This window comes from Thunnus thynnus, chromosome 3 (assembly GCF_963924715.1).
Source record: "Thunnus thynnus chromosome 3, fThuThy2.1, whole genome shotgun sequence".
In the NCBI taxonomy this organism is placed as follows: Eukaryota; Metazoa; Chordata; class Actinopteri; order Scombriformes; family Scombridae; genus Thunnus; species Thunnus thynnus.
Window position 1 is genome coordinate 33,123,544 of NC_089519.1, and position 15,213 is coordinate 33,138,756.

The 15,213-nt window shown below is 39.1% G+C and overlaps 2 protein-coding genes across 2 annotated transcripts; both read right to left on the reverse strand.

The window, feature by feature from the left end:
- Positions 1-392: 392 nt before the first annotated feature.
- LOC137180475 (B-cell receptor CD22-like) lies at positions 393-3,781 on the reverse strand. The gene is made up of 6 exons (XM_067585867.1): positions 3,757-3,781; positions 3,235-3,495; positions 2,781-2,868; positions 2,613-2,673; positions 1,058-1,284; positions 393-953 (listed from the first exon to the last, which is right to left on the reverse strand). Exons 1-6 carry the CDS (start codon positions 3,779-3,781, stop codon positions 875-877), a joined length of 741 nt encoding a protein of 246 aa, XP_067441968.1. The 3' UTR covers positions 393-874.
- A 2,649-nt stretch (positions 3,782-6,430) lies between these two features.
- Positions 6,431-9,684, reverse strand: LOC137180476 (uncharacterized). Its single transcript, XM_067585868.1, has 5 exons — positions 9,630-9,684; positions 8,006-8,410; positions 7,437-7,667; positions 6,897-7,250; positions 6,431-6,462 (listed from the first exon to the last, which is right to left on the reverse strand). The coding sequence occupies exons 1-5, from the start codon at positions 9,682-9,684 to the stop codon at positions 6,431-6,433; spliced, it is 1,077 nt and encodes a 358-aa protein (XP_067441969.1).
- Positions 9,685-15,213: the final 5,529 nt, after the last annotated feature.

Sequence of the window (15,213 nt, forward strand, 5' to 3'; positions counted from 1 at the left end):
GTGTTGTGTCGCAGGATGCTATCAGGCTCAGTGTGACCGTCTGCTCTGCAGAACAACACCTTATCACTTTATGCAAGATTTGATTTTCTGTATGGTACGTTCTCCATCCAAGTAAATGACAAACAATCAGTATTTCATCAAATGGATGCAAACTAGGGGGCGCCATCATGAAATTCTGTCTTTTGGTTTCTAATTCTTTTGAGCAGTGATACAGAGAATATTAGTATGCTGTGGCAGATAATAGAAAATGCCATTTAATTTCTGTTGGACTTTAACTTAAACATTGGACTGAGTAGTTCAGGGAAGCTTCAGAGATTTGAGTATACCAGAATATTTACAAATAAATAGAGTAAAACATGCTTTTGACAAATGTCACACAAGTGTATTTTATTATGTATTTTGTATTTGTCTCTTTCAATACACATAAATCATGCACAGTTACGTGCTGATATACAGTATTTACAATTTGTGGAATTTTCTTCAGTAAAGTTTCAGTAGAATCTCAACAACATAACAGCCATACCTGTGTTAAAGGGACAGTTCACCCAAATTGGAAATGCTCACTTACCCATTGTGGTATCTGTCTATAAAAAATGACATTAAAAATTACAACTTTCAGCATGGCTACATACCAGATTTTTTGTGAGCCCTTAAAGTAAACAACAAAAAAAGTCTTTACTCATCCTACATAAACTGCTTTTGTTTATATGTTTTCATTTTTATGGCGGTTTTGGTTTTTATGGCTACCTTGATGCATTCTTGGCCAGGTCTGTCCTTTCCTATCTGTCTCAGTAACTGTATTTCTGAACTCAGTGCTGCTACCTGCATAAACAATGTCCCAGAAAAATCCATGTATAAATAACAGACAGCAAATTCATGTTGTATTCACATGTTTTTTGTTGACTGTGCTATATAGTGCAAATAATTCATCCCCAGCTTCTTGTTGTCTTGTTCTGTGAAGGAAAAATAAACCATTCTGAGTGACAATTTATCAATCAATATGTACATTTTTAAATTGTGTAGCGATAAAGATTTTCGTGTGAGAGGAGCTGCTCACCCTGGTGCACTACTGGCACTGTCAAATTTGATATCACTGTACTCAACATCATCCTGCTCCTCTTCCTCTGTTTGTCTGGGGCGCTGAGCTGGTCTGATGTTGGAGTAGAGAGCATCTGGCTGGTCCTGAGAGAAGCTGATGCTGGCGTAGTTAAGGTCATCCTGCTGTCCTGCCATTTCACTTTGTGTTGCAGCTGACGGGGAGTCATTCACTGGACCCATGCCTAGCTGATGGGAAAACAACACACATACAAGAGGTTGATCTCTAATTCTAGGGACTGTACAATTACTTTACCAGATAGGCTACTGAGGGTTTCTTGGCACAGCGTTTGATGTTGTTAATTTGGAACTAATCATTGCTTTGCTGATGTAAACAACTGCGATCCTGAGGTTTGAGATCATTGTTTTTGTTGGTGCAATCCTTACTGGTCACCATGCGCGGTTTCAAAGGGGTCGGGGCCGGAGTGTCCAGTGCCACCCTACAATCTGATTGGCCACCCTAGATGCCACCCCAAAATTTCTGTCACCCCATCGGCTTCTACCTTGCTGTGGGTCAGATTTTTGGCCAGCACATTTGTTTCTACCCAGAAACTGTGCCTGTATGGTTGACAGAGGCATGTGGGGCCTTTTTCTGCTTCATTGGTGTGTTCTCTAACAGGGAAATCTCTACTGTATGACCTTGGTGCTGAACAACTCACAATCACTCCCGGCAAACACATCTGAGTTTTCAACCAGTAAATTCCTCACCTGAGCTAACTGCTGCTCATCTGAATGAGGATAGTTGAAATCAAATGGAAACGTGCTGATGGCTGCCCCACTGTGGCCCCACTGTGGCCTCCTGCATGTACACAGAAACCTCCACTTCCTGTGGCCCTGCCTCCTGAAATGCTACAGGGCTGACACCCCCAGCTACCACATCCGCTACATTCATGCATGCCAGGCAAGTGCATAGCATACAAGCACACATCTGTATGACCAACATTCATGACAGTGACCATTAGTTCTCCCTGCAGCCACACAAAAGATGTGTACACTAACAAGTTACTAGGTAGCAACCCTTCCTCCACTCCTAAAGCTTCTACTACCACTGCGAGAACGAATGTGTTTTTCCCCTAAACTTTATTAAAAACTGCACAACTGCCAGTGTATTCTGTGTCATTTCATCTTTTAGTCTAATTGATTTGTTTGTAGTCGTGGGTTGAAGCTGCAGTCACATTGTGAGGACTGAATCTTTCATTTCTGACTCTGTCAGAAGTTTGCCTCAGGTTGTCTTTGGTCACCAAAACTCCATATCGATTGATGGTGAACAAGTCTCACAGTGTGATCAAGCTGCACTGCTTTGGAGTGACGACTAAAGGTTTTCCCACGTTTCTCTGACCTTTAGGGAGACGGTTATTCAACTTTTTGGTCATTTTACAAGAACATAGTTTGAAGTTCTGTTCGTTAGTTTAGTATAAATTTGGATAAAGAAAGACAAATAACGTGGAACAAAAAGTGTTTTTCAAAGATTTATAAGTTCTCTTTTGCACTGAAAAACTTGACCTCTTCCTCCTTACCTGTGCTCTGTTGTCCGTACTCCCTCCAGGCTCAGACTGTTGTGTGAAGCTCCTATTTCTTCTGGATAGGCAAATGAACAATGAGATTAATTAATTAATTGAATAAGGACACATATTCCAAAATTATAGATGTATTAGTGAACATAGTAGTGATACAGTATTGCTCACCTAATCCATAGGAAGACAGCAAGAAGTGTAATAGCCAGGAGAAGAGCAGTGATTGTTCCAATAGCTGCTAATTTATATGCAGCTGAATCTGAAGGAAATACTGACAGTTTATTTGGGAATTACAGGACATTTAAATAATTCCAGTTTAATACATCCCTACGAAATCTCACGCAGGAGATCTGGTGACTTTGATGGTCATAGCATATGATTCACATCATTTAGATACTCAAGAAACCATCCAGTGACCCATGGTGCCCTGTCTGGAAGCTTCTGCATTTGCTATGTTTCTCCACTTGCTTATTGAGGTTTTTATCACCCACCAGTATTAGGTTAGAAAATATTAAGTCCGCTTTATGTTAAAAACACTTATTGTACAATAGGGGAGAGGCAGCTTTCCTTTGGATAGGGTTGGGACATGGTCAGGTTAAGTGTACTGTAAATGCACACAACTTACCTCCCACTAATGTCAGATATAAGGTGGAGTTATGACATCCTCTTCTGTTCTGGGCTTCACAGTAATAATTCCCACTGTGCTCAGGTTTGAAGTGAATGATGGTGAAGATCTGTCCTGATGCTTTTGGTGAGTCTTTATTCTCCTTGTACCAGGTATAATTAGCTGGTGGGTTAGCATCACTGCTACAGGTCAGATTCACTGAACTGCCCTCCACTATCTCACCAGAGGGACTCACTGACACAGAGGGAAGCTTTGGAGCATCTGGAGGACAATATGTATAAAAATACAACTCATTAACATCTGTCTACAGATCTGATTATGCAGTAAATAAAGGCAAATTAGACCGTTTCTGGGAGCAGCACCACACACTCACGATGGTCATTAATTAAAGATTCAACAGCAAAATCCATTTAAAATCCATCAGTGATGCAGCCTGTGAACAAACACAATTCTCCCCTTCTTTGCCTCTTCACATTTTTAACTTATCACTCTCCCTCTTTTTCTCTGCTCCCTTTTGTGCACCTGGCACCAAATATCGCACAAGCATTGTCTCTTTACGTAAATGTCCTGTCATGTCTGATTGAGGCTGTAAGGAGTATTAACGTAAAAGCCACCAATGTTGGAATGACATAAAGCTCAACAGCTTGCTGAATGTTATGTCTGAAAAGGGCTTTGCTGTATGTCTCTGACAACACACTCCCTAATTTGCATTAGACCATCGAGCTGTTGTAACTAACTGAGACTGAGTTACACTAACTGTGGCATTGTCAGTTAGTAGGTTTAACCACTGGTCTAAACTCTAATTTTACACACACCATCAGTATGTTCAAATATATTGTGTCTTCTTATGTACTTACACTGGACATCTAAGGATAGAGATGAAGAGTTAATCTGTCCATACTGATTCTCAGACTTGCAGTGGTAGATCCCACTGTCCTCAGAGCTGATGGAGGTGAAATGATAAATGTTTTCTGGCCCATGAAGCAGTGTTTGGTTCTCCTTGTACCAGGTATAATTAGCTGCTGGGTTAGCATCACTGCTACAGTTCAGAGTCACTGAACTGCCCTCCACTATCTCACCAGAGGAACTCACTGACACAGAGGAAAGCTTTGGAGCATCTGGAAGAAATGTATTAACATAGATTATCATGAATTGAGGATGCGTTACAACTGTGGAAAATATTCTATTTCAATAATTAGTATGTAAGTGTGTAGCAACATCTGAAACTTTGGAGGAATGATGAATTTGATGGTTTGAATATCCTGAATAGCAGAGTAAATATGAATGATACTAGTGATTAAAACTGCCTCTTCAACATCTGCTGGAGCTGCTCGGTGACCTAGCAGCAGACTTTGTTACCAGATGCAATAAATCTGACAGATTTAATCTATTTGTTGCATTTAAAAAGCAATTTCACTCACATCTCACATCAATAAAGACATATTCAGATGTCCTCTTCCCCAGCTCATTCTCAGCTGTACAGTAATACTCTCCAGAGTCAGAGGACTGGATGTTGTTGAAAATCAGCTGTGGTTCATTCCTGAGCAGTGTTTGGTTCATCTTGTACCAGGTGAACTTAGCTGCTGGGTTAGCATCACTGCTGCAGGTCAGAGACACTGAGCTGCCCTCCATAATGTTACCAGGGAAACTCTTCAACACTAAGGGAACTTTCGGAGCATCTGGAAGACATTATATGAGCAAGTGTTAACATAAGAGTGTGTTATTATTGAACATAAACTTTTTGATTTGCTCATGAAATTAATTCATTAATTAGTTAATACAGTGAAGAAAATGAAAAGTGAACAGCGCTGAGTGCTGATACTGGAGCTGTCCCAGGTCCTCACTGTCTTTTATACCAGTGTGTTAAGGCCAATTCATACTTTCTGTGGCTGCAAGGGTCCATGCAGACGCCTCTGTGGACGTCCACGTGCAGCCCAAAATGCTGTATGCACTACAAGCATGATAACTGTGCATGAGCTAGAAAAGCAAACAGGATTTGAGTTGAGTAAGTATGTACTGTATTCCTGTTCTCATTAAGCTGTGGCACACACAATATTTTTTTCATATTTTCAATATTTTTCATTGTTCTGCAACATACAGGAGCTACATTTAGTCTAAAAACAGCTCTGTGTAAAATGATACAAGTGTGTTTGTGTTGTTTAAAGTGCCGGTGAGACAATGAAATGTGATCCAGCAATTTCGGTTGGAGTAACAGATTATTGTATTTAAAGGCTCATCAGGAAAAACACTGCACAGCAGTGAATTGAATTTTACAATTCTGAAAAGTTATCACGGCTGCAACCTTTTTTTCTCATGCACATATGCTCTGCAATGCAACTGATGGACAAAAACTAAATTGGATACCTTTAATTTTCACTTCCAGTGTAATGTGCTGTACTTTTATCTTACTACAATATCATCAATTGCTGCACAAACTTAATTATTACACCCACAAAAATATGGTAACCAGGTTTCTGTATCTCCAAATACAAATTTCAACGCTATGGCTACATACTGTAACTATATGCAATAAATCTACAGGATCCAGCTGCGTCATGCTCCAGCTCACTCACAACTGTTTCAATGTCCACTAGAAAAACAGAGTGTCTTTGCCGACATTTTTAGTGTATTACCAGCATAAATACTCCACAGTTTGCAGTTGATTTCCATGATGCTTTTGCAGATCCTGTACTTGAATATGACAACCTTTTCCCTCCTCTGACTTTCTCTGTGATCACTCATTTTAAATGTCATTATAGTTGATCTCAAAAGGTTTATTTGGGAAACAGAGGTGTTAAGAATTTATGAATGTGACTGGCTCAAAGGAGAATATTTAATTACTGTATACACTCTAATTGATGTTATACTCTATCCAACCCTTTTGAGTTCAAGTTTCCACCAGATGACATTTTGTTAGTGAAACAATGGAGTACACTTACACACTGGAAGAGAGCGGTGTCCTTTAAGCGCACAAGAATATCTGGCTGCTGGATCAATAGATCCTCTATAAGAAGGAGATGTTTCTTCTTGAATTTTCTCCTCATTTTTGTACCAGATGCAGGAAGAACGACCAGGAAGAAGACAGCTGCTGAGACAAATCAGCTTCGGACCAGTAGAAGACAAGAACACCTGCACCTGTACATCTGGATCTGTGAACAAGAAACAGAAATGTCAAAAAAAATGAAGTGTAAATAACTTACAGAGTTGCCAGCATGACTCTGTCCACTTCTGGCCAGACGAGATGAGTTTAACATCAAAGACTGCGGAGACTGAACATCCTCTCTCAACGTCCTTTAATCAGATTTTCTTATCCATGTGTTTATACTCAATAATTGTTTCAAATTGCAATTGATTCTTACTTAACATTGCCCTTTATGTTTAACTTTCCCTCAACCTTACCCATAATATATTCAATATAATTTTGCCTTTTGCTATTTTCAATGGTTAAACTTTACCTTAACTGTGTGCTTTTGATTTTTTTTGATCATTTATTGCTTTAGAAATCTTCTGGATTCGTAAAGTTTTATTTTATTTTATCAAGATATAGGGATTATCCACATTATCTATTAGCAAGCACACAATTGCATGATGAATACAAATATTTCAACATTATGTTAACTTCTGATACATTAACTTCATCATCAGTTTGTGTTCATCAGTACCTGTAACAGTCAGAGTTGTTCCAGGTAAACTACTCCTCCATTCAAACCATTGTGTTTTGAATGTGAAGTGATACTGGGCTGAATCACTCTCTCTCAGGTCAGAGATTCTCAGAGTGGAGCGTCCTCTCTCTGTTTCAATGACCTGAACATGACCTGCATACTGGGAGTCTTCACTAAGGTCCTCAGGCTGTGAGGAATACCTCCACCTATGACTACGTTCAAGATTGAACCAGAATTTTGATGTGATGGGTTCATTACTGTTGTATGTGCAAGAAATGTCCACTGATGAGCCTCTGAAGGCACAAATGCTTTGATCGGTGTAAATCACTCTGTTGCAGGATTGACCAGAGACACCTGAAAAATGAAATAGGTTTGATCATCACTATGAAAACAATGGCCTTCATTACAGTAATTCAGTGCTTGTTGTATTGCTGTGGATGGGGCTGCCCATATTAAAGATACATGAAGTAATTGTACAGTTACTTAACTAAAAGGCTCCACTTGATGATGTTATGTTAGTGGAAAATGGAGAAAACTCACACACTGAAGGAGCAGAGTGATGCTCATATCCTTTTACAGCACAGGAATAGCTGTCTGGAGGATAAAAGTAGCCTGAAAAAGAAGATGTTTGTTTCCAAATGTTCTCTCCATTCTTGTACCAGATGTAGGAAGCATGGTCAGGTAGATGACAACTGGTGTGACATTGCAGCTTTGCCCAGGTACAGGTTTGTATTGAGCAGGCTGATCCTCTACTAACCTTCACCTGGAAATCTGGATTTGTGAAGAGAACAGAAACATCATTTTAGACTAAACTGTCAACATACACTCTATGACAGGCACACATAGATTCACATTAGTAGTAGTAGTGCAAAAAAAGAGACCTGTAGACACATGTAGACAGACAGGTGCGCAGTAGATAAAGCAGTAGTTCAAAACAAAAAATAAAATCCTGCACACTGCCAACACTTATATTTATTAAATAGCTGCCTTTCAGTCCAACAACCTTCATCGCCATAGATTCACCATAAATGCTGACAGTGTGCGGGAGTTGATTTTTTTTTTTTTTAACATTTGGAGCTAACTTCCATAGTTTCCAACAAAAATGTTACCTGTGACAGTCAAAGTGACTCCAGGTGAACCAATTACTCTCCCTCCTGGTTGGTTTGTTATGAACCTGAACTTGTACTCAGCTGAGTCGCTCTCTCTCAGGTCTGTGATTGTCAGAGTACAGTCGTTCTTATCACTGTGATAATGCACACGACCTGCATACTCCGGATCTGTTCTCAGATCCACATACACACCATTACTCTCTTTAGTAAACCAGAATGTTTCTTCAACTGTATAGTCATTGTCATTTACTCTGGATGGGTATCTGTAGGTGCAGCGTATGTTCACTGTTGATCCTTTCAAGGCACAAATCCATGTAGAAGTGTAAGTCACTCTCCAGTCATTCTGACCCTGTACCACTGTAACACAGAGCACATCAGAACCCACAATCAGATTCAGAAGAAAGGCTTGAATATTATTTGGAAGAATAGTGTGTATGCATAGGTATTAGTATAAAAACCTACAAACTATATTTTTGCAAAACTTGTTAGGCTCCCAACAACCTTGTACCTTTTATTGACCTTGAAGTCAATAAAACATACAGTATTACCAACATATCTTTTGGGAGACTGTAACATGCTACTGTAAAGTGTACTTTACTGAGGCAAATAAGAAGCAGAATATTAATTGTTAGAAGGGTAGAGTGTGTGAAAAAATTGACTGTTTCCTTTGTCTGTTTCTTGTCTGTGGTCAGGTCAGGAGTATGAAACTAGAGAGAAATGTAGAACACTGAAACATGTAAATGAAGGATTAAAATATACATCATCAATATGTGATGTCTTGTAAATATATATATGAATATTTCACTTTTTCTAAGCCTTATATCCATCAACACATGGTGCTCTCTCTCTCTCTCTCTGTATTGGCATGGTAGCCAGTTTAGAGCAGATGATGTTATGTTTATTCTTCTTTTCTTCACCACCCATAGTGTTGGTGTTTTTCCTGGATCTCAAAGGTCCAGTTAGGGTATCCACGGGCTTTAAGTGCATCCTTCAGGTGTTTGTGTTCCTTCTCTTGGGCCTGGGCACCTGTTGGTACATTATCAGCTCGGTGGTGCAGGGTTCTGATAACTCCTAGCTTATGCTCTAGTGGGTGGTGACAGTCAACTGTGTGTGTGGGTTTCCTGTATACTCTACTGTGGAGGTGCCTGTCCTCTTCAACATGTACGGCACTGTCCAAAAAGGCCAAGCTGTTGTTCCTGACGTCCTCTTGTGCGAACTTAATGTTACTGTCCACTTGGCTTTTTGCTCAGTGTTTGACCTGGCATCACTGTTCATCTAGCTGACCTCATTGTCTGTCTTCTGGTAGGTGGAACAAGTTTTTTTTTCAACTGGCTGTACATTGAATCTGACCAACTAAACAAAATGGAGCTCTTGTACTAATTACTAATTTATTGATCCACTGACTATATTAAGGCTACTGTGTGCTTAAAGAAAGACCAGATGGTTTGAAAAATAACATGAACTACTTAAATGTAATCAATTCTATATTTCCAACTTTATATTTTATATTGGTGATCTAAGGACTAATTATCAACAACTACATAATACCTTCCTTCCCCAAAGCTCCTCAAGTTGGTCAAAATAAATGTAAATACTCTAAAATGTGAATGAAGATGTACAGTACCTGGTACAGCGAGAAGGAAGACCAAGAATCCACTTGTTGCTGCTGTTAAACTCATCGCTGTTCCTCTCATCTCTGTCTGTAAAAACATGTCAGAAGTTAGATAACGTACATGAGAAATACTGCATATCAGGTATTAACATCAATAAGCAATGCTGCTTTCAACAAAGAGGGATGTGGTCTTGAAAAAAAACAGATATCTGTTGAAACATGGCCTGGCTTCCTTCCTCATTACATCATTAACATGCATGAACAGTTAAATTCCTGTACATCCCCGAGTTGAAATGAAGAAATGAGTCTTTCTGTTGTTTTGCAAACTCCAACTTTCCAATATGGACTAGAATAGAAAGAAAGAAAAAGAGCAAACTACCCACATTACAGCATCCTACCCTAACAAGGCTTCAAGACGGGAAAATTTCACAACAGAAGAGAAATTTAAGGCATGTATCTGATGTCTCACTTCAAGCCAGCATGGTCAGCTTCCTCATTAGTCTGACAATGAGATCAACAGAGGCTGTAAAGAACAAACACACAGATCTCCTGAAAATATGTGTATATATTGAGATTGAAAGTTCACTCCTGACCGTGGAAATTGTTGACATTCACTCGTCATATCACTTGTCCAAAGTCATCCTCGTTCACTTGAAAGTTGAAAAAGTTGTTGGCTCATAATTTAAATTCTTATGATCTTACCTCTTAAGTGAAATAACCATTTAAAAATATAAATTGACATAATGCTGAAATCAGCTTAGCCCATTCATTCATAGTTAACAGTTAGCAATAAATTTGGAGATACATAGTTTTCAGCTGCACATTAAAGGTAAAGTCAGCGATTCTAATCCAATATATTTTTTGTCAAATTCAGCAAATATCTCCTCACTGTCCACTAGCTGTCCCTTCTGTGTGTGTGCTGACTCTGTAAATGGGCATGTAAACGCAGTGGCTGTGCTCATGCTGTCCTGTCCTGTACTCATGCACAGGACAGGGGGAAGTCATCAGGAGGAAGTCATCAGGGGGAAGTCAGCTGTCTGTGTGAGGACATGACAGTCTCCCATCTCCAGCACGCATTGAATTGTGAGGGAGAGCTGGCGAACTTGAGAGAAAGAGAGAGGCCGTGGCCAATTCATATAGAAAAAGATACGCTTCCATTTTATTAAACGTATCAATCCACACTGAATCCAAAACAATCTCATGGAGACTCTCCATGTTTTTTCATGCTTCGAGTCTATTTCTGTAATGCTTAGTGAAGCATAATCTGAGCAGGCAGCTGTTTAAATCACACAAATATGCAGCTGTATATGTGTTTGAACTTATTAACCACATCAATGAAACAATAAATAGAAATACTGTTGATTTCTTCCTGTGGAGCCAACATGCAAACTATTTTGGTTCAATAAATGTCTGCTGTCAGTCAGCCTGGTGAGGGCAGTTTGTCTGACCGCTGTCCTCTCAGCTCCCCAGGAGCTGCAGCTGACAGACGGCTGCTTCTGTGGACAGAGATGCTGAATGCGGGTAGAATGAGAAGTGGGGAGGCTGCAGAGCAGCGGATAGTGAGGATGGACTGTTGTGCTCACATGAGATGAACTATTTTTTTCCGCTTGTGATAATGAGAGGAACAGAAGTGACTCTACAGCTAATAAACATCACTCTGGATTGCACCATATTTCTCTTTTGTTCATTGCCTTGGCAACGTGCATCCATGAACTTGGGGGGAGTAACTACTGAAAGAGCAGGAAGGGAGGGGTGTATTTATTTGGATGTTTAGTTCTAATATCAACAAACTTTCTCCAGAATGACTGACTCTACCTACAAGGTGCAGTAACACGAAGAATAAGAAGAAGAAGAAGAAGAACTTTTTAACATTTTCAAACACAGTGCAGCAGTGTTTCTATTGGCCGACCGAGCACATCTGCCTATTCGAAGTTGAACAAAGGTGAACACTGACCTGTGAAACCACCGGAGCCATCTGGGCATCACACCAAAACAGGAGACACATGCTTGAATTTGTCAGACAGGTGTCAAAGGACATGAATGGGGATCAAAACAAATAAAACGATGTAAATGCAATGTGACCACACCTTTACTCTCAATAGATACAAATTGGTTGCATTTCAAAGTACATTATGTAGAATTTTCCAAAAAAAAATGTATATACAAAAGTAATCCTTCTCAATCATCACCTATGACCCACTAGAAGTGTGTGGTGGTGTATTTATCTGCAGAGACCCTGCCATCTGCCATATTATTTTGCTGTGTTCGGGACGTCTCTGGGCGTCAACCTTTGGGCAGTGGGTATGTTGCCCCCAGCCAATAACAGCATGCAGGGTGTGATGTTGGGACTCTATAAAATCTTAGCGACCAGGTAACATCACTGTGTTTTTTATGTGCTTTAGTGTTTCCCCTAAATGCTTTCAACAATGGTGCAGCCATGTCTGTGTGACCGAGGGTGGGGCTGAGCTACACACACATGCAGAGCAGAGAGGCCACAGCAGACAAGATGAAATCCAAAACACTCTCTAGCTTGCTCGACCACCACTGCTTTCTCTATCTCTCTCTCTTTCTCTCGCTCTGCTCTCAGCTCGCTCTGGTGTTGTTGAGATGGGGACAAGGGGCCAACTTTGAATGTTGTGTTTACAAACAGAAACCAACAAATCCTACATAGTCAAAAAATGTTCTTGTTATTTCACTTGGATGTTCTCTTCTCCGTGCAGAATTATGTATGTGCAGTTTGTTTTCACATTTATCTGCTGAAGAGGGAAAGTTTCTCTGTCAGTTTAAGGCATGTACCTACAAGCAGAATTTGTGACATCACAACTAGTTCGGAAGCCAGTATGCAATTCATTCACTGAAGGAGCAGGATGATGCTGAAATCCTTTTAATGCACAGGAATAGCTGTCTGCAGGAGAAAAGTACTTTTTATAAGAATGTTTCACCCTAAATTTTCTATCCATTTTTGTACCAGATGAAGGAAGAAACAAAAAGTAGAAGACAGCTGCTGTGACACTTCAGCTCTGCCCACATAGAATCCTGATAGACTCTGTTCACCAGCACTTGTAGATTTGGATCTGTGGGGAAAAAAAGAGACATTCGTACATCACAAATAACTAAAACAAAGGCAGACAGTTAAATTGACAGGTCATGTAAATGACTAATGAAACTGGTGGATCACTTAACAAAAACTTGAGTGCACATAATGATGAAAACCCCTCAGTCACAATCAATATTAAATGAAATTCATCTCCATTAGTTCAGCCAGTCGCCTCGTTCATTTCTAATCAGCTTGTTTAAATGTAATGTGTCAGTGTTTGTGTTCATCAGTACCTGTGACAGTCAGAGTTGTTCCAGGTAAACTACTCCTCCATTCAAACCATTGTGTTTTGAATGTGAAGTGATACTGGGCTGAGTCGCTCTCTCACAGTTCGTTCTTATCACAGTGATACTGAACACGACCTGAATACTCTGAGTCTGTTCTCAGATCCACATATTGAACATCTCTCATTTTAGTAAACCAGAAATTTCTCTCAGCTGTAGTATCATGATCATTTATTCTGGATGGGTATCTGTAGGTGCAGTTTATGTCCACTGTCGATCCTTTTAAGGCACAGATCTGAGTAGAAGTATAATTCACTCTCCAGTCATCTGACCCTGTACCACTGTAACACAGAGCACATCAGAAACCACAATCAGATTCATAACAAGTTAAGAATCAGTGAATAAGACAAAGTGGATCATGGCACCAATATGATTTTATCTGCAGTCATTGTCATTCAAAGCTCCTCATGGTGCATCAATCTAACTAAAACTGAACTAGAATACAGTATTTTATCAGTTGTTTATCATATTTTATCATTTATTACTGCTGAGTGTTTCAGCTTACACTTATGTGTTATCAAACACAATGTCAATAAAAACATAAAATGAGAAAAACATTTAGGGTTAGAGTGGCAGATCAGTGGTACATCAATGTTGTTTTCATTAAAACTCAGATTTGTTTTGTAACATTATTTTTCCCCATGTTAATTTATTTTTAGGCACTTTATAACTCTATTATATTTTATTTCTGAATTATACCTGGGTGAAAACACATGCATCAAAAAGTCCAAAGATATATGTATACATGTTTTGAATATATGGTGTAAAGAAACAGTTTTAGATGCTGTTTACAGTTAATATCTCTGTGCACTGAGACAGTACATCATACAGTCTGAAGGTGCAGTGAAGGAACAAGAATGTATTGAACCTGTGAACATTAATGCAGTTTTACTGACCAGGAAAAGAAGAAGTAAATGAATCATTAGAGAGTCTGTGGTTGTCTTGGTTAATTTCCTCTCTGTAAGTTTTTTGGTCAAGTTGCTGCTCAGTGAAATGTGCAAACCACAAAGAAATGCAGAACATGAAGTGAGGGAAACTTTTGAAAGTAGCTAAAATAAAATTTGTGACAATAAGTTTTCACAGGAAGGAGCAACTGTTATAACTGTAACAGCTAAAACAGTTGTCCAGCTCTACAGTACAAAGTACAGTTAGTTACCAAAAGGAATTAAAACATCATGATGAGATGAAACTCTCAGTGCATTGCTGTACCATCATGGAACTATGCATATATGCATATGCATGTATAACGATATGATTCTTACAATCAATGGAGGGAGGGTGGACAAACCTTACTAGCCAGGCCCCACCCCCACCACCCATGATGCATGTACATATATAGAGAGAGAGAGAAAGAGAGAGATGGACATGTGTGTGTATTTTAAACCATTTTGCCTTTACTCAATAGCTATAGTTTACACAGGAATAAACAGAAGTGAATGTTCGATGTTGTAGAGCTTAAATAGTATTAGTCATACTGCATCACACATACATCAAATTTAGAAAAGTGCTGATCTAGGATATTTTATATTTATGTTCTAAAAATGCTGCTCTGAATAAGTTCTCTAAATACCCTCAGTGATGAAGCCTGAATCTGCAACACTGAAGCTTCACCACTAGAGGACAGTGAAACATCAGAGATACTGAATCACAACCCTGAAACAACATTTTACCGTCAATCACTGATTGTTTTCAAAGGGTTAAATGTACTTTTATTACTGTGCACTTTTTATGTTTGAGTTGCATCTTAATCTGTTTACTCTTGACATTAAATTAATTTAACATTGCAGTTAGAGGTTCAGTTTCAGAAGTGCTGATTGTTCACATTGATGACCTTGTTGTACAGTAGTTGAACAAACGCTCACAGTCGAGGTGTCTAAGTATGAAAATGATTCAGTCAGTGATCTACAGTTGTCACTAACAAATATGGACTGTTACACTGAAAAGGCTTCATACTCAGTAAACTGACACATATTCTGCTTGCCTGAGTGACCCCAAAGAGTTTAAATGGACCAAAAAGGAGAAAAACATCTCACATGACAATTAAGGTCTTCTTCAATACAAACTGTGTGTGAATTTTCATTTTAGCAACATCCTTAATCATAATAAACTATTACACTGTGACAAGTTTCATCCTAAAATAGAGGGAAAGTGAGAAATAAGTAAGAACAAAAGAACAGATTTCAATTTTATTTGTCTTCATGGTAAATAAATTCAT